Source organism: Megascapheus bottae, chromosome 10 (genome assembly GCF_031878675.1).
Source record: "Megascapheus bottae isolate mThoBot1 chromosome 10, mThoBot2.hap1, whole genome shotgun sequence".
NCBI lineage: Eukaryota > Metazoa > Chordata > Mammalia > Rodentia > Geomyidae > Megascapheus > Megascapheus bottae.
In genome coordinates this window covers 35,806,713-35,832,706 of record NC_143518.1, presented here as the reverse complement: position 1 = coordinate 35,832,706, position 25,994 = coordinate 35,806,713, and the positions used below count along the sequence as shown (strand labels likewise).

At 40.2% G+C, this 25,994-nt stretch overlaps 1 protein-coding gene across 1 annotated transcript; it reads left to right on the top strand.

Moving 5' to 3' along the window:
* The first annotated feature begins 362 nt into the window (after positions 1 to 362).
* Apcs (amyloid P component, serum) lies at positions 363 to 1,959 on the top strand. The gene is made up of 2 exons (XM_090340681.1): positions 363 to 542; positions 670 to 1,959. Exons 1-2 carry the CDS (start codon positions 419 to 421, stop codon positions 1,284 to 1,286), a joined length of 741 nt encoding a protein of 246 aa, XP_090196807.1. The 5' UTR covers positions 363 to 418; the 3' UTR covers positions 1,287 to 1,959.
* Positions 1,960 to 25,994: the final 24,035 nt, after the last annotated feature.

Here is a 25,994-nt window from a genome sequence, read left to right as displayed (position 1 = left end):
CAGACTGAAGACTCTATCATAAATGATAGAAGGAAAAGAAAGCCTCACTCTCGCAGTCCACAGAGACTTAAGCTCAAGGAGACCCTCCATGAGCTCAGAAGCTCTTGGCACAACACACATCCCTCTGATAGAGGAATTGCTCAAGCCTGATCCAAGTCCCAAAACTGTGCCAACACCCTCTTCCCAGCAACAAAGTCTGGGTCACGAGAGTCGAGTTCTGGCAGTCACTTGTAGCTAATGTATAACTGTCCTTGATTTTCCTAGTCCAGAGCCTCACCCTTCCTTTTCCCACCAGCTGCTGTGATTGCTGGAAACAGGAGGAGGGCCTGGAAGATGGTTGGTAGTATACTGGTGTTCTCCACCTCCCAACCTCACTCAACGTGCATATAAAGCCTGGAATAGCCTGAGATCTTACAGTATGAATGGCAGTTCCTGTCAGTCACTGGTAATGTTGTCACAGCCCCAGCCAAAGAAGATGGACAAACTGATGCTTTTGCTCTTTGTCATCACCAGCCTTCTTTCTGAAGCCTTTACTCAGACAGGTAAGGAGATCAAGGGATGGATGATCAAGGAGCTCTGAGAGGAGAAACAAACAGGTGAATATTTTGCCTGATTTATACTGAATTTCATTTTCCTTCCTTCCTTATTTATCTATTTTTACTCCCACAGACCTCAGTGGGAAAGTGATGGTGTTCCCTAAGGAATCTTCGAGTGATCACGTGAAGTTGATCGCCCAGCAGGAGAAACCTTTGCAGAACTTCACCTTGTGTTTTCGAGCCTATAGTGACCTTTCCCGTGCATACAGCCTCTTCTCCTACAGCACCAAGGACAAGGATAATGAACTACTAGTCTTTAAAGAAAGGATTGGAGAGTACAGTATAAGCATTGGAGGAAAGGGAACCTCATTTAAAGTGGCGGAAATGTTCCCATCCCCTGTGCATCTCTGTGTCAGCTGGGAGTCCTCCACTGGTATTGTTGAAGTTTGGGTGAATGGAAAGCCCTTGGTGAAGAAGGGTCTAAGACAGGGGTATGCCATAGAAGCTAATGGCAGCATTGTCCTGGGACAGGAGCAGGATGATTTTGAAGGGGGGTTTGATAAGAGTCAGTCTTTTGTGGGAGAGATTGGGGATTTGTACATGTGGGATTCTGTGATGTCTCCAGAGGATATTCTGTTTGCTTATCAGGGTAGCACTATCAATCCTGACAGTCCTAATATTCTGAACTGGGAGACTCTACACTATGAAGCAAAGGGATATGTTGTCATCAAGCCCCTAGTGTGGGCCTGAGGTCTTGCATCCACAAGAGGTCTTGACAATGATGTGACCAATCCCTCAGAGATTTTTCTCAGAGCCAGCACATACCAGATCCTATACCTATAATTCTTTCCTGGTTAAGCTCTTGATATCTGCCTAATAAAAATGTAACTGTGTTTTTTCATCTCATTTTCAGTGCTATCTTAGTCCCAAACACTTTATCTTCGATTCACTTCTCTAGTGGTTGATATTTCCATTTTCCCGAAACAGCAAAAATGAATGTACAAGAAGGAAAAGGTTTTAGTAACTAGAAAAGATTATCACAAAGCCAGAGTGTTTAGTGAGTGGAACAATGACAGCACTGATAGGGCTACTACTAATAATTTTAACAATTCAAAATAGATGTAGAATTGCAATAGAAATGCTTCTATTTGTTTTTCCAGTGACCTGTCAATCAAAACGAATTCTGAAGCTGCTCCAGGGACACAAACTAGAATGAGAGAAGTAAGCAATAGCTAAGAAGTTGGCAGCAAATAATGAGATGAGGGGAAAAAGCCAGAAGAAATTTAAAACTTGCAAATGACTGTCTCTAAAAGTGGTAGAGTATTAGCCTTAGACAGAAGAACTCAGAGTGTCTGGGCTGTGAGTTCAGTCCCATGACCCACCCACCCCCCAAAAAATAAAAATGAAAATTTAGGAAAAGGAAGCAAGAGGTTTATCTTTGTGGTTTTTGTTCTTTTTTATCTCATGTCATTTTTTATTGTAATTAATAAAAGGGTTACATGATATTTGCCAGATAGAAGGTGCATTAATTCACATATATTGATACCCTTTCACATGTCTTGGTCCCCATTACTCTCCCCTCCACCCCCCCGTCTTGGTTTTCCCCCCTTCCCTATCAAATTTCAAATAACCAAATACAAATAAATCCAATATATCAGATAATAAAGTGAGATACTGTAACAATATGAGATAATCAAGAGACAGCAAAAGAGATGAGAGATAACATAGTACATTAAGGACAACAATCATTCATTATACGGCTTTTGTCTCAACATCCTGGAGGTCTTTTCAATTAGCTTCATACTATATGGCCTTATGTATCAAGGTTTTGCTCTATTGCAGCTCTCTGCTAGTAGAGCCCAAGGTTTCTACTGATTATGACAAATGAGGAAAACCATATTAAGTGAAGTAAGCCAGACTCAAAGGAACTTAGGCTCAATGGTTTTTGTTCTTAATGTATTATGTGAAGTTATTTATTTTCTCTTACTTTCCCCTTATGGCTAACCTCATGTGGTTACTGTATCTAACTTTGTTACCTGGCATACTGTATATACACTTACTTTTTTATTTGAAATAGGGAAGGGAAAGGGAGAAAACAAGATGATTGGAAGAGGCTGGGGGAAGTAAAGGGAAACAAAAACATGAGAAGGGGTATCAGGGTTGAGAAGTAATGCACCCATTACCTGACAAATGTAACTGTAACCCCTCTATATATTATCCCAACAATAAAATACAATAAAAAAGTAAAAGAAATAGCAGGATCATTTTACGTGAGGAAAAATATATTTGGTGCTTGGAAAACCCTGTGATACTGTACAGTTTGGTTTTTATGATGCTATCCAGACATCATCATGAACACCCTCTAGGGGGTTGGGGAGAGAAATGGGGATAAAAACATGAGAAGGAGTATCAATGTGTGAGAAGTAACATGCCTACTATCTGGCAAATATAACTGTAACCCTCCATACGTTACAATAAAAAAAGAACATATCATATTCTGAAATCCTGTGTTTCAACTCTTTCTGTGGATCCTGGCTTCTAAGAAGATAGAAGGTAAGCCTCTTTAGGGGACTTTGCCCTCTGGAGCCTGGATCCTCACCTCTCCATGGGCATCTTTCAGATACAACTCAGAACAGCAAGTTACATGCTAGTAGTGACACTACAAAAATCATTGCTACAAGTTGCTAATAGCAGTCTTTATTTTGATTATTGTAAGATACATGGAGCAGAGTTCCTGGCATAGTCTCAAAAAAAACTATGTTGCTTTCTCAGAGAAGCAAATTCCTCAGAGGTCATTTGGGCTCCCTGTGAGGAAAAGGGCACACCTTTTTTCCAGATAATAGCATGAAGCCCAGGAAAATCCTAAAAGATGGCAGCCAGAGTAGCCTCAGACCATGGCAAGGGGGTTACTTCAGACCCTGGGGTCTTTCATCAAGAGCAGATAGGCCCTAGACTAAGGAAGTAGGAGAGAAGACTGGAGTTCCATAAGGAGGTGATGGAATTGGGAAAGGGAAATTTAGTAGTACAGGTGACATTTTTATACTCAAATATCAAGGAATTTGACAGGAATTTTAGCCCTCTTGAGCATTAGTGATTTCTAGTCATCTTCTCATGAGTTAAAGTTTGCTTTCTAATTTCTTCATATTAATCACCTTTCCAAAAATTTGTACTGTGAAGACCAGAAAAAAAATTTATTCTTTTTTTGCATTTTATTATTAGGATAATATATAGAAGGGTTACAGTTACATTTGTCAGGTAATGGGTGCATTACTTCTCTTGTTTCCATAACAAATCTATTTTTACATAATAGAGGTTTTCACCAAGAATTTGTGAATCCCTGGTTTGTTTGTGTGTGTATGTGTGTGTTTCTGGTCCTAGGGCTTCTTTTGCTCAAGGCTGACACTTTATCACTTGAGACAAAGTACCACTTTCAGCTTTTTCCAAGTAGTATATTGGAGATAAGAGTCTCACAGACTTTCTTTCCCATGCTGGCTTTGAACTGCAGTCCTCAGATCTGTCTCCTGAGTAGCTAGGATTATAGAAGTGAGCCACTGATATCTGGCTGAGAACACTTTATTTGCCCCCTAACATTGGGTAAGCATTCAGTAGGAGGAACCTAAAACTAATTTCCTGCCAAGGAACCTAAAACTAATTTCAGAAATCAAGTCAGTCTACTCACACAGTGCTATCCATCTGATGACTATATATGGAATCATTGTTCTACTCCAAACACCATTCCAGGCACTGAAAATATTATATCAGGTGAAATAATTGTGGTGTTTGCCTTTTGGGAGTTTATATTCTAATAAGGCTATATTCTTGGTTATATTCTAACCAAGGATTTCTCCTAACAATAATCAGCTCTGTTGTAATCCATCCCTCATACCATTATTTTTTTTTCTATCTTAGGTTGATAGCCTCACTGGCTATAGCTTCCTCAAGTTCTCTGAGTCTCCCAATAGCAAGAAACCTATTACAGACTTTCTGACTATTTCCTTTGGAATCTCCTACCTAAACATGAGACAAAGAAGTAGAAACATCAACCTTTTATTGTCAGGCATATTCTGCCACATCTTATTCTGACCAAAGGTCACAAGAACCATTGAGTTGGCTCTTAATCCATTTCCCTCTCTTCTTATGTGCTGATCTATGTATACTATTTTATTATCTAATGTATGATATCAATGGCTCATGACTAAGTTAAAGGAAATTTCCTATTAACTTCCTACAAAATAATGATGAAATTTGCATCAATTAGCTTTGAACATTTTTCTCAGGTGCATTTTTCTCATACACACATGAAAGGAAGGAAGGAAGGAAAAGAAGGAAGGAAGGAAGGAAGGAAGGAAGGAAGGAAGGAAGGAAGGAAGGAAGGAAGGAAGAAAGAAAGGGAGGACTCTACTTCGGTGACTCAGGATTCATAAGGAAAGTGGAAAGGATTAAAAGTCACCGAAGTGACTTCAGAAAATGATGTCCTGATGCCACAATTGCCTTGATAATTGTCACTGTCTCCATGAGTGCCCCTGGGGCTGTAAAACCCAGAGAACACTATAGAAAAAGTACGAGTGGCACAACAATCATTTCTAATAATAAGCAAGTTTTGAGCTGCTGCCTTGTAAAAGAAATGATCTGATTCTTATTTGTAAAGCTACAGAAAAAAATTATTTTGCCATATGATTCCAGGGCTGGATTTACCATCCATAAGAATAAAGGTTTAACCATCATAAGAAATTTCCTGGAGTAGCAGTCTCCTAGTTAGTATCAGTGGGTTTCATCTGGGGACTCTGGGGTGAGGGGAGCCTGAGGCTAAAACAATAAAGTCTTTTTGACTTAGGATATGCCCTGCCTCAGACTTGAATTGGAATAAGAACTTTTTTAAAGCTATTTCATCTCAATATGTTGTCATACTTGAAAAGCAATGTGAAGACATTTTGGGCATTCATGGGACTTTCTGTTGTCTAGAAAGACTATGTTTCCAAAATCATTCAAAGAAGAGAAGGGAAAAAGAACCGTGACCTGAGTCAACTTTCATCTGTACCTTGACAGGATTTAATAGTTGATTAGCTTACATACAGATACCTATTTATACTCCCTAATTTTCCATTTTGTTTCTGTCTATCTATGGTCATTCTTCTCTAAATTCAAAATGGGAGATGACAAGAGGTATCACCACATAATCAGAGAACTGGTACAGGTATAAGCACCTATATATGCACCCACAGGCTCCTAAAGCAAAGTAAACCTAATGTTACTTCCACACTGCACTGAGGCCACAATCATGCAGCTGTATCTAGAGTGAAACAATAGCTAAAGCACCTAACAAAGCACTTAACTGGGCACTTAGCAAAGAACTTCATGCAGAGAGCTCCAGTGACTACTACAGGAGCTTCCCAAGGTCATGGGTTCCTTGTAAAGATACAATGTGAGGATGCAAAGGAGACCTACAGTTACTCAGTAATTGTCAACTATCATGATAAGGAAGATCATTCCCTAAAATATTGTCATTTGCCTTGGTTTCTTGGTATAATTCTACCAAATAAAAAGAAACCTCCATGCACCATGTTTGGTCCCTGTCCCCAAACTTACACTTAACCCAAACAAACGCATGAATATTTCCAAGCTAACAGGAGGACCAGCATCAACTGTTGTTCTCACAGACAAGCATCGTAGATACTCTTCACATGGGTGCATTTTCCATGATAATTAGCACAAAATACTAACAAGCTTCAAAAGAACATGAAAAAAAAAGTGCCAACTAACATTCCACAAGTCTACAACTGGAAGTGGCGCTGTGGCTCAATAGTAGGGTGGTAGCCTTGAGTTGAAGAGCTCAGGGACAATGCCCAGGCCCAGAGTTCAAGCCCTGCTGGGGCCTGACCTCCATCTCTGAGGCCTGATTCCGGCTCAGCTGCAATTAAAGGGCTTTGGCCAGGCATTCACTCCTTGCACCTCTCTTATGGCATCTCTGTGTAGGTGACTTGACTGAGGCTGCCCCCCCCCCCCCCAGCTTCGTGGGTCTCACAGCAGTGCAGGTCTCACCCGCTTTCCTGCACTGGTCCCGCCCAGTACCTGAAAGCCCCACCCCCCAGACCCTTAGTGGTAGCACAGTGGCCCTCTTCCTATTGGCTAGCTTCCCAGTTCCCACCTTCTCTCTCCCCAACAGTATATAACTAATGGTCTGATGCAATAAAGAGAGAGATCAGATCAGATCAGCAGAGATCAGCGGAGAGATCTGATGCGCTTTCATGGTTAACACTGCTCCTGATTCAGCATGGTTTTTTCTTCCCCGGCAATTGGGGGAGGGCTGGGTCACCGATACTTACCATCTCACTCAGCTCCGGGGGACTACAGGCTGGCCCTGTGTGTCCCTCCCCGTTCCCTTTTCCTGAGTTGCTGCCCCAGAGAAGCAACAAAGCCCCATAGCTGACAAAATTAAAAAAAAAAAATCTTCAACTGATTTGAGCCGTTTTCTTTTCCTTTTCCTTTTTCTTTTTTTGCCAGTCCTGGGGCTTGAACTCAGGGTCTGAGCATTGACCTTGAGCTAGTGACCTCAAGGTCTAATGCTCTACCACTTGAGCCACAGCACCACTTTTGGCTTTTTCTATGTGTGCAGTACCAAGGAATTGAAACTGGGTCTTCGTGCATGCTAGGCAAGCACTCTACCTAGTGGCCCATGTTTTTGTTTTTGTTTTTTCTCTGAAAGCAAAGTTAAGTACCAGAGACCAGGTAAAACTAACATTTGGTCATGATACCTTGTGGGATCCACTTGTAAAGAGATCCCTGGATCATTGCTAGGCTTTGGCTCCATGTAGACCTCACAGGATACACAGTAGATTTCTTGCAAAATTAGCCCAAGAGGCATGAGCTAGGCAACTCCTCTAAGCGCAAAGCCATGGCTCAATGTTTTGCGCATCTTCGAGTCTCACACAATGTGAATCTCACAATGTGAGTCTCACACAATGTAAATGAACTAATAATGGAATAAGGCTCATCTAGAAGCTATTACGTCTTAGCCCTGACACTAAGATACTGCTATTTATCTTTGCAAAACAAAATGACTGCCAGATTTCCTGGCACTGCAATATGTATTTGGGTATTTGTAAAAGTAATGATTGGTAAGTGGTAGCATAGAAAAGAACACAGATTCCCTATTCTCCAGGAAGTGAGTGGACACTTTCTGGTCTCAGAAAGCTATATGCCAAAGAAAAGTCATCCTTCTCTTGTTTATTTAAATAGTTAATGTAATCATCAGTTTCTTATGAAGTCCTCTCCTCCATCCCTAGATCCTTAGCTATATTTTGCTTAAAGAAGACAAGGAGTGGAGGAGATGAAAAAGATAGGGAGGGATAAGGAAGGGGAGGGAAGGAAGAGAGGGGAGGATTTCTGGTAACAAGTCTCTACCATTATCTCTTTAACCACACAATTCCTCTCCACACAGAATTTAATTACAGAGGCTTATCTACCATACATGTTTTAATTTGTTTGCAACTTGGATTCTATGTCTAGGCACAAGGTTGCTTATGAAGATTGAAATACTTCCAGTGTCTATGGCTTCTATTATAATTTCTTCCTTTTGTAAATGGCATTTCCTTTTTGTCCTCAGATCGTGCTCCCCCTTACAGGTTATTTTTCTTCTACCCCCCCCCACCTCTGGAAGGAATATTGGCTTCATGACTAAGATTTTGATGCATGAGCACATTTCAGTGTTCTCACTCTCCCACAGGGTTTTTATCCTTCTGGAATGTATAAATCATTTTGAAAGCTCCTTTCTGTTCTGTATTGTGCTTTTGAGATTATCTACTGGTGTGTTCCTTACACAGAAAGCCCCTCCAGGCTCAGTCACAAAGCAGGCTCAGCCTTGGGTGGTAGAAGGGTTGTTGTTATGACTATGCTCAGTGGCACTCACTTCTGGCTGGGCAGAGACTCAAATAGCACTGCTAGGAAAAAGAAAAGAAAAGAAAAGAAAAGAAAAGAAAAGAAAGAAAGAAAGAAAGAAAGAAAGAAAGAAAGAAAGAAAGAAAGAAAGAGGCCTTCTGCTGTGGAAATACTCACTTGACATTCACAAGCACATGGCACATGTCTCAACTGCGTCCACCCCATTTCACCTCCACTCATGGAGCCACATGCTTCTGCCCTCTGTGACCTTAGCTCCCTTCCCCAGATGAACCTGGGTGCTCACTGCTTGCTGACTTCTCCTGTGTCAGACTCCATGAACACCAGACAGAACTTGCACATCCTGCCCAGCACCCCCAACCTCTTTCACCAGAACCTCCTTTACTTCCAGGAATAGCTCGCATCCTGTATTTGCCATCCAATCCCCTTAAGTGTCTCCACACTGTCCATTTGGGATTGCTTTTAAACCTTTGGAAGACAGATTGAAAAGTGAGACAGCCAGGCAATCTTTTCAATCCACAAAGGACACTAAAACATCCATGGATATGGAATCAATAGAGCAAAATGCATGAGAGAATTCCTCTCAGGCGAGGTGGTTTGGGAAGAGTTCTGTGGCAACGGTCAGGGTGAAGAGATGCCACCTCTCACAGAGATGTAGACAGCCACTAGAGTGTGTCCTGTGGAAGACAAATCCCAATGATCTCAGGACTCTTTTATTTGTTTCTTTTGTCTAAATGGAAGGAAGGTTGAGCTTTCCCCTGTAGCAGAGATTCTCTGGAAGGAGAAATAATAACAAATCCTAGTAAGCAGTGCTTTTTCTTTACACACAGCTCAAAAAATAAAAATCACACACACACACACACACACACACACACACACACCTTTCTTTTAAATAGAGTCATACGCCACACTAGGACTTTGTAACAGTGATCCCATACAATTCCAATACCTGATAGCATAACAACTGCCTTTGTTTGTGTGAGTACACAACCACATCACCCAACAATGCAGAATGTGTTCCCATCATTAAGTGACACATGGATGTAAATACAAAATAATGTGGAAAGAACATTTATTTGAAAGGGCTATGCTTGGGGCCAGGAGTTTGGCCTATGGTAGCGTGCTTGCCTAGAATACACGAAGACCCAGGTTCAATTCCTCAGTATCATATATGTAGAAAAAAAGCTGGGAGTGGTGCTGTGGCTCCAGAGGTAGAGCCTAGGCTTGAGAAAAGTCCAAGAACAGTGCTCAGGCCCTGAGTTCAAGCCCCACAACTGGCAAAAAAGGGGGTGCTATTCTTTTATCTCCCATATTTCTTGATCTGATCTTCTTCCGGGGATTATTGTCCTGTGCTTTAAGAATTGATGAATATATTTTTCTCATGAAAGTCAATTCAAATTGAATTGTACCAAAGGCAATAAATTTATTTTCCTTCCTGGGCTTACATCATCCAAACCACTTTGCCAATGTCTAGTGGATCATTATCTGTCTTGTCTATACCTTCAAATCTCATTAAAGAAAAATAAATTCATATTTACATGAAATATATTCACAACATATTGGTGGCTGAGTTGAGGTGAAAATGGGATCCTTCATATTTATAGATCATAGATGTGTCAAGTTAACACTGTTGGTTTTTAGCACAGTAGAAAAATTATTACTCTTACATTATTCGAAACTTTTACTACCCTTCTAACTTGGCAATTACCTCATGACTTTTATATTATTAACACTGACATACTATTTTATAAATATTGTTACATTATATTTCTGTAAAGAGTAAAAATTACTTTTAGACTTTATAAAATGAACAAATGAAAAATATTATTATGAAAACTTTATTACTTTTATAATTGACTAATCTGACTGAATGAAAAAAATGTAACAACAAGAGAAAATAAAAAGAAAACGGAATCCTTTTTTTCTCCTCCTACCTTAGTCCTGCTTCATCCTTTCTCTTCCCAGATCCAAATATGTCAGCAGTTTTCTTGAGTCTTCTTAGCCATATCTTTGTCTCACTGCTTATGAGAAAAAGGAAAAGACATATGAGATCTGTCATATGATCTGTCATCTCTCATCTGACATGTGAACAAAATTGCTCTTTGTTTACTCCATGTGATGCTTATTTCCAGCCCACATCTACTGACACAGTAGACGGAAAGGTCATCAGTAGCCACTCTCTATTCTTTCTGTCAAACTCTTTTCAACCATGTATGAGCCATAATTTTACATTCAAAGCTAAAATATTTGAAAATAGGACTAACATTATTAATGTAAACATGTGGTGTAAAAACTCGAAAATTTATGTAATCTCATCACACTGCATGACAGCTAATCCATGTGAGGTAGCTAGTGTGACAAATGAACTGAATTTTCCCTCTTCTTTACTGTTAGTTAATTTAGATGCATGTAGCCACATCTCTAATTTTACCCATCCTTCCTACTCCTTTCTGCTCCTCACAGCAGACCACTGGTGAGTTGAACAACCTCATAACTCTGTCCTAGGCAAGCTGTTCTACAGTGGCATGCTCACATCCCGCTTCAGCCCCAATAATTAAAGATTTTGTCAGAGAACAGGGAGTCATGCATGTAATCTCAGCTACTTGGGAGAAGGAAATCATGAGGATCATGGTTTGAGGCCAACCTATGACAAAAGATAGGGAGACACCATCTTAAGAAAACAAGCTACGCATTGTGGTTTAAGTCTATAATCTCTGATACCAATGAGCTATAGGTATGAAGATTAGGGTTCATGCAAAACCCGAGGCAAAAGAAGAAAGCGAGAGAGAGAGAGAGAGAGAGAGAGAGAGAAGGAAGGAAGGAAGGAAGAAAGAAAGAAAGAAAGAAAGAAAGAAAGAAAGAAAGAAAGAAAGAGAAAGAAAGAAGCAAGACCTATTCTGGAAAATAACAGAAGACAAAAAAAAGGGCTACTGGTATGACCTAATTTTTAGAGCCCCTTCTCAGCCCCTACTGAGAAATTCAAACTCTAGTACCTCCATTAAAAAATTAAAGTTTAGGGTCTGAGGGTGAAGTTCTATAGTAGACCCCTTAACTAGCATGAACAAGGCCTGGGTTCAATCCCCAGAACCACTGAGATAGATAGATCAATAGATAGATAGATAGATAGATAGATAGATAGATAGATAGATAGATAGATGATAGATAGATAGACAGATAGATAGATAATTACCACTCTTTATTTGAGTATATTTCAAACTTCCATGTTTTATCCAGGAATTTTCAACTGGGTGTGTAAGAGGTTGAAGAGGACAAGCATAAGTATTAAAAAATCATATTCAACTTTCAAAAATGGGGCAAGGGACTCCTAAAGGTCATATTAGAAGACATTATTTTCTGTCTAAAACACAGAAATGATCCCTATTACTCTTGTTATGCAATCCACAGAAAATAAACTTGAACAAAAATTTCCCAGTAAGGTAATCATTGGCAATAGTGAAGGAATTGCCTGAGAAAAAACGGTGCCAGAGTCTTGAGGGGAAAGTGAAATGCATGAATACAAAAGTAAGAAAGAGGAAGCTGGTCATGGTGGCTCACGCCTGTAATCCTGGCTACTCAGGAGGCTGAGATCTGGGGATCAAGGTGCAAAGCCAGCCCGGGCACAAAAGGACCTGAGACTCTTATCTCCAATTAACCTCTAGAAAACAGGAAGTGGGGCTTGGCTCAAGGGTAGAGTGGTAGCCTTGAACTGAAGAGCTCAGGGACAGCACCCAGACTGAGTTCAAGCCCCATGACCCACACACAAAATAAATAAATAAGAAAGAGGAAATTTTTTTAAAGCATTAAGATACTTCAAAAATACTGATTTAGTGGTTGAAAATTTAGTCTTTATTATTCCTTTTCACTAAAGTCTTTGCTTCTGTTGCATGTGGTCTTCAGTATACTGCCATAGCCAGAGATCATGCATAATTCTCTTTCCAATCCAATGCTCTCTAGTTGCTAGTTCTCTCCATGAAATCAGCTGCTTTCTAATTACTGTGATTAGAAAAGGAGCTGGTCAAAAATATGTATGCCCTGTTTAGAAGGAACAACAACAGCAAAGAAATTCTTCATTTACATACACCCTGACACCTCTTGGATAATACCAGAATGAAAAAATTAGAACAAAACAAAAAAGGCCAGCAGTCAGGAGGTATAATTTTTTAATCATTCAAATCACAAAAACAGGCTACAAAAAGGAAAAAAATTCTTCCCATGTCAGATCTGAAACCATCTGTCTTGCTCTAGTTGATATGGCTATAACAGAATACCACAGAGTGGGGAAGGGAAGAGGAACAACAAAAGTGAGACAAAGGACACAGTGTGAATCAATGCATCAGCAATACTCACAGGACAATATGTTGGAAATGAACTTTACAACTGGGAGGGTTGTTGTGGCGACAGGGAAAGTGGGAGAAAAAGAGGAAGGATATAACAGTGTTTGACAAGAAATATACTCATTAACACATGTATGTACTACAACCCCTCTGTATATCACCTTGAAAATAACATTAAATTAAAAAAAAGAGTACCACAGACTAAGTAATTTATAAAGAAAAGACATTTATTTGACGGTAGTCCTAAAACCTGAGAAGTCCAAAGGCATTACCTCAACATGTGGTGATCTCCATGCATTCTCATTGCATGGTGGAAAGTAAAAGACCAGACAGAGCAAGACAGTAAGTTGTCACATTGATGACAGCTACACCACTCCCCGAACACAGCCTTGATCCTTTCATAATGGCAGAGTCTTCATGACCCAACCACTTCTTATGAGATCCACCTTCCAGTTCTTGTACTAAGGCTTATGTTTCCAACACATGATTTCAGAGTCTATCCATTCATACTGCTAGTCTTTCCCACAGAATGTCCATGGGCCTTCTCTCATTTCATGTCTGTACATCCCTTCTAGATTGTTACTTTGGTTGATGATAGGGAGGGTTTGAGATCAATTCATTGCATAACTCTTTCTGCTGAAGTGTTGGTTGTTCATTCCTTAATATCATTTGCCTTTATTTAAGGAAGTTATTTCCTTTCCCTTCACTGAAGAAGGGTGGTTGATATTCCAAGAAACTCATCTAGAATAAGCAATACCATGACAGTCTTCTGAGATTGCATGTTGTTTGAAAAGCCAGAGTTCTTTCGAATTCTGGCCATCTGTTTCTAATTTCTGTCCTGTGCCTTTGAAAATTTCTTTATTAAAGCAGCGAGGCTTTTTATCTAAGCTTTTGATTGACCAGATCTGGGTCTGAGTGCAATAGGCACGCAGCAAGTTCTTCGCTGACAGCACGCTCAGAGCCAACTGACCACTGTCCCCTTACCCTCGGGATGATTCCTAATATCTGCTGTGTGCCTTCTCCCAACTAGAAAAGAAACTCTCCCACTTCCATCAAGACTTCCTAACTCATAAGCAAAACCCACCCTCTCAACTCTATTTGAACTAGTGTACTAGCCAGGGTTTTACAGAGAAATGGAATCAATAGAATATATATAAATATATAGTAAATCTTTTCATATACATGTATATGAAGAGATTTATTAGACTGACTCACACAGTCAGAGAATGAACAATCCCACCATGGCTTTTACTGGCTGGAGGTCCAGGGAAATCTGTAGCTGCCCAGTTCAAGAAACTGAAAACCTTGGAAAGAAAAATAAAGCTAATGATATGGCCCAAGTCTAATTCCAAAGAATTGCAAGTCTGAAGTTCACGTTCAAGTATTGCACCACAGAAAACATACTCAATTGGGAAGGAAGAGCAAGAAAGAAAAAGAGACAATTCCCTGTCTTCTGTTTTTCATTCCATCTGGGCTGGAATAGTGCTGCTCACATCTGGCTGTTTTTTGTTGTTGTTGTTTTGTTTTTCAACTCAATGACTTGCCAGTCTTCCTAGGAAACAACCACATGTCAAGAAGTTTGCTTTCCCAATTTTCTAAGCATCACTCAATCCAGTAAATAGACACTCCAAACTATCCATCATAACTAGTAACTACTGGTATATCTGAAGGCCTGTCTTTCAGTGTGTGGACATGGGGCAGTAGGAAGGGGAGAGCTGTCCTCAGGAGAAACGTGGCACAATGATGAGAAGGAAAACAAACTACCACCTCTTCAAACTACTCCATCGTCAATAGCTGCCTTCCACCGGCAGAGCTCCCCTTTCTATTTCTCTTCTCAGCCACTTTTCTTTCACTCCAGGAATCAATGATAAAAACATTTTCCCCTGTTTCGTTTTGTTTTTTAATCTAAAGACCCACGTACCATAATCCACTTGTGCAATCAGAAGCTAAATGTCAGATCTGGAACAAAGAAAAAGATCTAACAGGGAGTTTAAATTATAATCTGAAAGGAGAAACATCTCCTGTCCCAGTTCTGTTGCCTGTATTACCTATGTGTCTAATTCCTAAATAAATATAGGTATTTGTATTTGTTTAGATAATATGATTCTGCTTTCTATGGTGGAAAGGAGAGGACCAGCAATCAGAAGACAAGGGTTCAGATCCTTACTCGCTGCCCATTACACTTTTTAAACGAATATAAAGACTTCATTCTGCCTCCCTGGCCATCAAAAGTGTTTTCGATCCCCTTACCTGTTTATACATTCAGGCTATCATCTAATGAAAGCTGTGATTTTTACATCATGTTGAGCAATATCATTTACCACACTTCCTCCCAAGCTGTTAGATGATCTTTCTTGTGTGTTCCTAAAGTTATTTGTAGGAAACTCTATCAGTTTAACATTATTATCATCGCCTGGGTCATGAAAACATTGGAACCAGGAAGAGTTTTGCTTTCTCACCTCACCACCCCCCCCCATTATTCCTGCCCATACTGGTACAGTGCTCTGTAGAATGGACGTTGCATACCTACTATGCACAGAGCTCTGTGCTTACACTTGATATTTTCTTGACAGCTACTACCTCCATTGGCTCAGATCATTCATGCTGCTGAAATACTAACACTGGAAAATGCCGAAAAGCAGGCGTTTACTTCTCTTAGTTCTAGAAATTGAGAAGTCCAAAAACAAGGCACTGATAGAGTATATGGTGAGTGCTGATTTCTGCTTCCCAGACTGCACATTCCACAGGGGAATCTCTGCGCCTGCTCATGGTAAAAGAGATGAGAGAGAACAAGGGGCCTCCCTAGCTCCCTCTGGCCCTTTAATAGGCCTTCTGATCCCATTAATGAGGGGTTCAGCTCTCAGGACTTAATCACCACCTAGAGGCCTTACCTTTTAACAGTCTCAATTGGAGTTTAAGTGCTAGCATAAATTTTGGAGGGGATGCAAGCATTTAAACCACAATGCCTGCTATGTTTCTTCTTCATTTTTTACATTTGGGCTTTATCTCAAGCCAAGGATAATCTTTGTACCCTGGAGGTCAAGGCAGGAGGATGGAAAATTTGAGGCCAACCTGAACTACATAACAAGATTCTGTCACAAACAATTAGAATATTTAGTATACCCATAGAGGCAGGATCATATTGGTCTATTTTTTGGCGGGGATGGAGGGTTGTTGATTTTGTTCCCCTTGACTTCCCTGGATATTCTGCAAGCCAACTTGTGTTGAGACTTCTCTCCGCCAAAGTGTTGATTTAGTCATTTGCACTGATTCATCTCTTAGCAACAACAACAAAAAACAAAACAAAACAAAACAAAAAAAAAGAAAAGGGAAACAAAATACCAGAAGTATTTCACAAAAGGGCATGGAGTTACCAAGAAAATCATTCTTCCCTCCACTCAAAGGTAATCTTTGAAACTTACTTAAAGGGAACACATTTCTAAACAGAGTGACTGTCATGTTCAATTAAGAATCGGGACATTTAATTATAATTTTCTCTAAATGACAAATAATTCCATTAGAAGACCAGAAAAATCTTTCCACAATTTTTGAGTTTGCACTGTACTAGCACAAAAGCTAGGCCTCTTTTGCTCCTGGGTCGCCAGTACTCAAATATCTGAACATCTAATTCCCTTAACCATTTCTCCTACAATGAAGATGAGTAGATGAGCCAACAGATGTCAAAATACCACCACCAGCAAAGCAAAAAGCTGGAGAATGAAAACAAGAAAGGAGGAGATGACTTTGAAAGGCAGATAAGTGGTAGACATCAGATAAATAAGCTCTAGAAATTCATCTTTAAGAGGAACAGGATTTCCCAAACAGCACTGAAATGTGTATAGAAGGCAATTATCATTGTGTCTGAGAGTGCACTCGTGGATTAGGCACTATGTCAAGTGGCAGACATGCTCATTACTTCACTTAATACTTCAATTTCATACTAAGTGGCACTTCCCAACAGTCTTCAAATATAATTCCCCTGTTTGATCCAGAACAACCTTACGAGGAATGTAGTTTTTCCCTGTCATTTAGGTTAATAATGGTAGGCTAGTTGACTGACTGACTTGCTACAGGTTCCACAGTCTGTCATCCACAGGACCAAAATTGATAGGAGAATCCACTCCACCAGTTGACTTCAAACTGGATGCACTTCCCTTTATCTCAATATGCCATTCTTATTTCCCCCCTCTCATTCTTTTTTTTTAACCATTTTTTCTGGACAATTTAGCTACATTTCAAACTTGTGACATTGAAATAATGTTAGATTTCTAAGACATTGAAGCCTGGATAAAGGTCCCACATTTTTGTCATTCAGTTTCTGTCAATGATTGTCCTCCTTATGTAACTACCCTGTAATATCAAACTAGGGATTTGACATTGGTACAATGCACACAGACTTCTGCATCGCTTTATCTCAAACATGGACTCCTGTAGCCAGCGCTTCCACAAAAACAGAAGTGTTCCATCACTTCTGCAAGTGTACTTCCCACCACTTCCTCTTCATCTTCAAAACAAATTAGCAAAACCCAGGGCTGGAGGTGTGGCTGAAGCAATAGTGTCAGCTGAGCAAGTACTGAGGAGGGGCCCTCCTTATGTATGTTGAGAACAATTACCAATCAGGATTATATTTACCTACATTTTAGCTCATTTTTCCTTTCTTCCTGACAATGCCAAGGTATTTCTGCTACTGTTGTATTAGTTACTTTCATGTACCCCCCTCTCATTCTTAATCATCTTTAAAGATACTGTGTCCTCCATAGCTTCTAGTTTCTCTGCTCTCACTCTGCTTACCCTGCCCACTGAAAGCCCTTCCCTAAATAACTTACTGATCTGACTTGTAAGCATGCTCACATTCTAAGCTAATCTCTGCGTTGGTGATATATCAAAACTGCCAATCTCCTAGCCTAGCTCCCCTGTCAAACAATCAACCCTTTTGAAAGAGAACTGCTACTGTGTCCGTGAAGCCTAGAAGGCAACTCAGTCAGTTGCCCGTTACATATAAACCTGAACTATGTGAGCAGCGAGTTGCGACTCCTCCTTGCTGGCTCTGTGAGCTAACAGTGAGTATCTATCACTCTCTCATCCTTTGAAGCACCCAGGTTGGCAACTAGCAGATGTTACCGTGTTTTAAAGAGCTCACAGGCTCTCCTGCTGCAGAAAGTTTGTGTTTTCCTTTCATGATCTTTCTGTCTCCTTTCTTGTTTCTGAGATATGAGCTGTCATATCCCTCAGCTGTTGGTGTGTTGCATTACAACAACAGTCCTTCTGTCTTATATCCTATTTCCAAACTGTGGTAAAGTACAAAAGTGAACAATACATAAAATTTCCTGTATAGTAGCACCCTTGAGTGAGACTACTGCAATCAGACTGCCATGGTTCTAATTTTGTGTCTACTATTCCCTGGATATTGGAACCTTTCTATGCATCTATTTCCAGAAATGTAAAACAGGAGAGGGATATTATCTAGGGCGATAGGTGTTATTAGTGTAGCTGCCATTTAGAAAGGGTAAGTAAACTGTAATATGGTTGGTAAGCAGTAGGGCTTTCAGCCTAACATCATATCCTGTACTGCTATTATTTCATAGGACCTAGAGAGGGACAGAAAAAAAAAACACATAGACAAGTGCATCCACATGCATGTAGGTCTATACAAACACCTGAGTATTACACTTAAGTATTTATCAACAGTATATGTCATGCAGACACTCTACTAGTCACTGGGGCTACAGTAAATGGTTAAGCTATCATGATCGTAAGGAACCAGAGTTCCAGATTTAATCAAAGTTTCAATAAAAATGACAAATTGTATGGGTCCAATATGGGATGCCATAGGAACACACATGGGTGGCTTCTAGCCAAACAAACGTGTCATGGAAGAGCTACCAAAGAGCACAGTGTAAGTTTAACATCGGAAGACTGGGGAAGGAAGACCAGAGTGTATTTAAGGAAGAGGAAGTAGAATTTGCTAAAGTAAGAAAATAATTGCAATTACAAAAAGTGAAGAGAGCTGATATACAAAATTCATAAGACGCCGACAGCAAAGTTGAGAGATGGTACTAACCACATGATGAGCGACTTTATAATCCACAGAGTGTGTAGTCAAAAGATGACGGGAGAGAATTTATACACCGCTGGGACAAGTGCTTACTTGTCTGAAATTCTCATTTATTAAGTTCATCTTGATAGCAATGGGGTTAACAGATTATACAGGGGAAAGACTGGCCAGGAAACAATTATGAGACTATAGCAGAATTGTGCTGATGAGTGTAGCTAGGGTGGGAGAAGTGTTTATGAAGAGAAATGGTCAGATCTGTGTAGTTTGACAATTCTTTGTGACCAATTAAAGGTGAGAGACAACAGGATCAAAGTGATGGTGAAATTTTGGCTTAACGAGTGTGTAAACAATTCCTCAATACACAGAATGCCAAAAAGACAGATGAGGCCATTGAGTGTGAAGGAGAGAATGAGCTGAAGGTTTTTAAAGTTGAAGTGTCTGAAAGTTTTCAAATTGTAGCCAAGAAATAGCTGGACGTTTGGATCTGGGAGGTCTCATTGACCGCTAAGTGAATGGAAAAGGAGCCTGGGACAGCTAAGAAGCTCAGATTTAACTGAAATGAGACCTGGAATTCAATAACTATTTTGCAAAAGAGGGCACTATTTTTGCTCTACTCTCCTGTGACCCTCTTCCTTCTTTTCTCTCACGCCATGGGATTACGTAGATGCAGGTCAGAGTACCTGCATGCAGTTTTATAGGAGTCCTTGCACCCAGCCAGCCTCCATTCTCACCTATCAGCATCTGTACAGGCCTCTCCCCCAGACTGGGAGATGTAAACTAAGGGGCTTAGAAGAATCTCTCTAGGTGAGCCATGGCCAGGCAGGAACTCTCTCATCAACAATGATGGAAGCGAAGGTGGATGACAGACTCCATACTTCCCGTGCTGCTGGGGAAGAAATTAACATTTCATCCTGGGACCCCTACACCAATATCCTGCGTACTTCTGCGTAGTCATTTAATCATGAGGCATTCTAAAACTTTGATCCTCATCTCTGTGGAAACATTAAAAGCATGGTCAAGAGGGTTCAAGAGGAAAGGTGATGCTCTCTCTCACCCTTCAGGTGACATGAGAAAGACTGAGAAGCCTCATCACTAGTGTCCTTTTGACACAGGAAAACTTAAGGGAACTGGGGCCTGGTGAAGGCAACTCAGAAATATGGTATTTAGAAACATAGAATGCCATCTTTGCTTCAAAGAGAGACAACAGGATGCATTTCTTCCTGAGAGCTGCATTCCTCACCCCAAGAATTAACACTTGCCTGACATGAAGTATGACTTTGTGAGAAAAATGCTTCCCCAAACTTAAGCCGCCTGCCCCAAAATGCAGACAGCAGAGCACCTCCTTGTCTCAAGGATAAGGATATGTTTTATGGCAGGATGCATTCTTACCTGGAAACTCAGAAAGTAACACCAAGAATGATTAGACCGAGACAAAGCAGCTATTTACCCTATAAATACCCCTAAAGAGGTGGAGGTGGGTCTCTCTCTGTGTTCTCTCTGGGTGTCTCCTTGTGCGTGCATCTGTCACTCTGTGTGTTTGTCTCTCTGTGGCTCTCTATCTCCCTATGCGAGCACTCACACTCTGTTAGAGTGTGCCCTTGCCCTTCATTTGTCTGCTTTTTGTCTGGTTGCCTGCTTGTTTACTTACTCAATAAAGCTCTGACACATTTTCTTACCATTGTGACTTGTCCAGAAATTCTTATTCTGCAATCAAAACCAAGGACCCTAAGTAAAGAGCTCCTATATTTAAATTGAAGCTCCGCTAAAACTCATCTCGGTCCAGTGACACTCTGAAGGTGTCCTGTCAGAGAAGGGTTAACTTCAAGGAATGTGATGGGAAATAATGTTCAATAGCATTCTTGATATCCCATCATCCATCCCTTTTGTAAAACACATTTTGAAGATGATCACAAACATTTCAAGATTCCTACTGCTCTGACACTTTGTTAAGGGAACCCTAGAACCAACTTCCTTACTGTCAATCAAACCATAACCTCGGCATCTGTCTACTCATTCCCCCAAGTCTAATAAAGAACCATACCTGGTTCCAGTAGAAGCAATCTTGGAATATACTATGGTATGGAGAAGTGTCCCCCAATAGGTTCAAGGCCTGGTCGAAAAGCTTATGATACTAGTGAAAGGTGGTAGAACCAGGAAGAAATGGAGCTTAGCTAGAAGTGATACCAGGACACGGCCCATAGCACTCTTCCTACCTCAGCCCCCGCTCTTTCTTGAAATGAGTAGCTAACTCCACCATGTGCTTCCTATTATAACACATTGCCTCACCAAAGGTCCCGAAACAAGGAAGCAACCAACCATACACCAAACTATGAACCAAAACAACCTTCCCTTCTTAATTTCTTTTCCTTCCCTTCTTTAAAGTTGATTAGTTTGGGTATGCTGTTACATTAGAAAGTTGATTCACATAGTTAATTGCTATGATGACAAAGCATTCCTGCCCATCATTCGTCATTTTATTGGAACCAGAAAATCCCTCAGAGATAAGCATCAATGCTTGTGAAATGGAGTTACGAATGTCTCATTTCCTTGTTGGTTATCTTCTTGTGCAGGAGACTCAAGCTCCAACCCTAGATCTAGCAGACATTTAGAAAGGAAGTCAGAGAGGAAAGGCAGAGAGAGCTGAAGTTCCAGGCTGCTTTGCATCTTGAGCCCCAAGACCCCTGCTCTTGCCAAATATGTCTCTAACTCAGTGGGAAAGATGCCTGACACAGCCAATTTCTCCATTAGCTGGGCCACCTGTCCCTCAACCAGTCTTCAAACTAAAATGGGCTTCACCTCTCTGCCAGCCTTCAAAATCATTCCAAGTTAATTGTATCTTCTTCTTGCAAACAAGGGTTATCTCAGCTTCTTTGTTCAGAAAACTTGTTTCTCCTACAGCCCTTTCTGAGTCACCCTATTTCTTGAGTCTGAGCCCCACAGGGATCTCTCCAGATTATGAATATATATGTCTAATAAACTGCCACCATCTCAACTGTCTGTTTCAGATGTTGCATTTGGGTATTTTTGTACTATGCAAAATGGAGGTTCACTTTCATCAATGAGGTCAACAGATGGTAACTAAAAAACAGGGAAAATGGAGTGGCAAGAAAAAAAAAAACCTAATGCTGTAATTAAAGGGACGCCACTGAGTGTGCTGGCTTGAGATAATTTGAAGGTTCCCCTCGCAAGGACAGCCTGCTAGGCAAAGAAAACTTGCAGTACAAGGTCATTTGTATAAGATCTAGGAAGAGTGTAACTTTACCTCCCAAGAAGCCTTGGACATTTTAGAAGGACCCTGCACAAAACTCACACAAGTGACAGAGCAGGCATCTTTGTGTCAATGACAGTGCCATGTGTTAAAGTGAGAATCAATGTGTCAATGTAACAGCATCAAAAGGTTAGTGACAGCCACTGAAAACCATGATAAAATTATACCTGGAGGACTACAAACAAGGTTGTTACTAAAAAGTGGACATTTTCCTCTACGCTTCTTCTTTCTTAAGGAAATAAAGATAGTTAGAGAATAGACTCCATCTTTTTCATCCCTGCACTTACATCAAAGCAGTAAGAATAGGAAGAAAATCAACAGTACACACTATTATCCCCATTGATCTTTCCAGCCTATAACTTATCAGTGTAGCCTGATGGCAAGGCTGGCACAAAATTAGAAAGAAACTTTACTTTTTAATAATTGAAAGAGAAAGACACATTATGGAATCTGCCCAAAATGACAATAAGATTCAGGATATAGAACTTGTACAGAGCCCAGTTGGAAACAGAAGTTGGAAGAAAAAAATAAGTCAAATGGCTCCTATTCATCCAACTGCATTAAAAATGATCAATAAACTGATTACACAGAAGTAAGATTTGTAAAAATTGTTTATCTCTCAATGGAGTTTATCTAGTAACACATGAGAGTTCTGTTTAGCTTTCAAAAGTGGGAGTTTGTACCACAGTTTCAAAATTTTGTTAGGCCTGCTTGGGGGAGAAACTAAGCTTGCTGTTTTTTGGTGATCAATGAGCATTTGTCAGTTGAGAACAATTGTATATATGAGATTGAGCTTTGGCTGCAAAGAACAGGAGCAAGCTATAAATGGCCCTCAACTGTCCTCAAACAAAGTTTGTATGCAAGGATACTTTGTTCTTATTTAGGCAAGAAAAAGACATACCCGACCAGCATCTCTGAACATTTATTATACTAGTTAGTGACATGAATACCGGGAAATGGAAACATGGGTTTTTTGTTTTTTGTTTGCATTTTTTATTGTAATTAGTAAAAGGGTTACATGATATTTGCCAGATAGAAGGTGCATTAATTCACATACATTGATACCCTTTCACATGTCTTGGTACCCATTTCCCTCCCCCCCCCCACACCCTCCACCCGTCTTGGTTTTCCCCCTTCCCTATCAAATTTCAAATATCCAAATACAAATAAATTCAATATATCAGATAACAAAGTGAGATACTATACCAATATGAGGTAACCAAGGGGCAGCAAAGGAGATGAGAGACAACATAGTCCATTAAGGACAACAATCATTCATTATATGGCTTTTGTTTCAATATCCTGGAGGTCCTTTCAATTAGCTTCACATTATATGGCCTTATGTATCAAGATTTTGCTCTATTGCAGATCTCTGCTAGTAGAGCCCAAGGTTTCTACTGATTATGACGAATGAGGGAAACCATTGAGCCTAAGTTCCTTTGAGTCTGGCTTACTTCACTTAATATGATTTTTTCTAAGTCTTTCCATTTCCTAACAAATGGGGCGATGTCATTCTTTCTGACAGCAGAATAGAATTCCATGGTGTACAAATACCACAACTTGTTGATCCACTCATCAACTGAGGGACATCTAGGTTGGTTCCATATCTTTGCTATGGTGAATAGTGCTGCAATGAACATTGTTGTGGTAGTGGATTTAGTATGCCCTTGTTTCTGGATGGTTGGGTAAATGCCAAGTAGTGGAATTGCTGGGTCATAGGGGAGTTCTATGTTTAGTCTTTTGAGGCACTGCCACACTGCTTTCCATAGTGGTTGAACGAGGTTGCACTCCCACCAACAGTGTAGTAGTGATCCCTCCTGGCCACATCCCCTCCAGCATCTGTTGTCATTCGTTTTCCTGATCCTGGCCATTCTAGTTGGAGTGAGGTGGAATCTTAGAGTTGTTTTGATTTGCATTTCTTTTATGACCAGAGATGTTGAGCATTTCTTCATGTGTCTATAGGCCATTTTGAAACATGGGGTTTTGGTGGTGGTGGTAGTAGTGGTAGTGGTGGTGGTGGTGGTAGTGGTGGTAATAGTAGTGGTGGTGTTTGTTTTTGCTTTGAGTTGTTTTTCTTTGGGGAGAGAAGGTAGGTAAAGGAGAGTTCAAAAAGGGAAGGAGGAAGAATAAAGAAATGCAATCACACCGTTCAGTATATACTAAGTTTACTATGTAAACTTACGGGGCAAGGATGGGAGGGAGAAACTGGGGGAAAGTGAAGGAAGTGATAATATTTTCCAAAAAGAAATGTGCTCATAGATGGGTACCAGTGGCTCACATCTGTAATCCTAGCTGTTCAGGAGGCTGCGATATGAGGATCATATTTCAAAGCTAGCCCAGACACTTATGTCCAAACTACTCAGAGAAAACTGGAAGCAGCACTGTGGGTCAAGTGGTGGAATGCTACCTTTGAGCAAAAGAGTTCAGGGACAGTACCCAAGCCCTGAATTCAAGCCCCAGGACCAGCGATAGATAGAAAGATAGATAGATAGATAGATAGATAGATAGATAGATAGATAGATAGATAGATAGATGCTCATTACTTGCTTTAGTAATAACAATAAAAACTATTTTTCCAAAGGGAGGGTCGGACACTAAAAATTGAGAAAGTACTAAGTTCACCCAACAATTTAAACCTTGCTCCTCATTAGGCACCTATAGGCTCAGAAACAAAATAAAGCACTGGTCCAGCTTCAAGGCTGATGTATATGTTCTGTTCTTTTCATTACACTTTTTGCTACCTTCCCTTCATGGCATCTGGAACCATTTCCAACTCCAGAATCTCCAGGAAATATTTAAGAATCCAATTCCAAAAGCCAGCAGGTAAATAAATGAAGCATCTACTAAGCCACTGGGCCTGACTTAAGTACAGGACCAGGAGCAAAATGCAGCATTCTCCAGTCAGTCTGTACCTAAGGCCTATATTCTTTCAAGACCCCATACAGAAGCTATGCACATAGGCTCTTTAAATACCATTGAAAGAATGGTTTAAAAGGTTCCTGTATAGATTAATTAACATTCACAGTAGGAAGAAAGCTTGGACCTCTAAATTTAGAAGCCTTCGTCCTTATGCAGCTGAGGTAGTGATGTTGCGACTGGATGTGTCAGACCCAGGAGAGGTATCGACTTCCAGTTCACATTCAAATTATTGTGTGATCAGTCTTCATTCCAATATCTGTGGTTTAGGGGCTGGTTTAGCTTCCTTGAGCCTGGATCTGTAATTATCTTTCCCCAAGCTTTCATCTCTTGTAGAAAAAAAAGTACAGGAAAGGAGAAGAGCATTTCCATGTACCTAGATTCCCAACCATCTTTGCCACAACAGGAAGTTAACTGATAACTAAAATTTAATAAACCAAAACAACCCAGCAAAGACATAAGTAAATTCTACATAAAGAAAAACAATATTTGACAACATGTAGTTATCATGCTTTATATATATATATATACATGTGGTTAAGCTGCACCTATATGTACAATCCATGTATATACAGTTACATATATAGTTTTATACATAATTATATGTAGTTATATATAGTTACATTGTATATATATTGTGTGTATTATATACACAACTGAATACTCATGGATTATTTTATGGAAGAGAAAAGTTTCATCCATGTATTATTAATGACTTGAGCTCTGCTGTAATAGGTTGTGGACTTCTTCCCAATGGAATTAAAGGATCTGGTAATGGGGGAGGGGGACAAGAGAAAGGCTGTAAACTCTGGGATCCAGGGAAGGGAAGGGAGTGATCCAAACAGGAGCTAGAACCCAGGAAGAGATGGCCTAGCCGGCCTAGAGAAGATCACAGAAATGGAGGGGCATGGTTTGAGCCATGTAACAACCACCCAATCACCTCTACAGAATGAGAAACTCACATGCTTCATACAGAGGGTCAATGCCAGTCT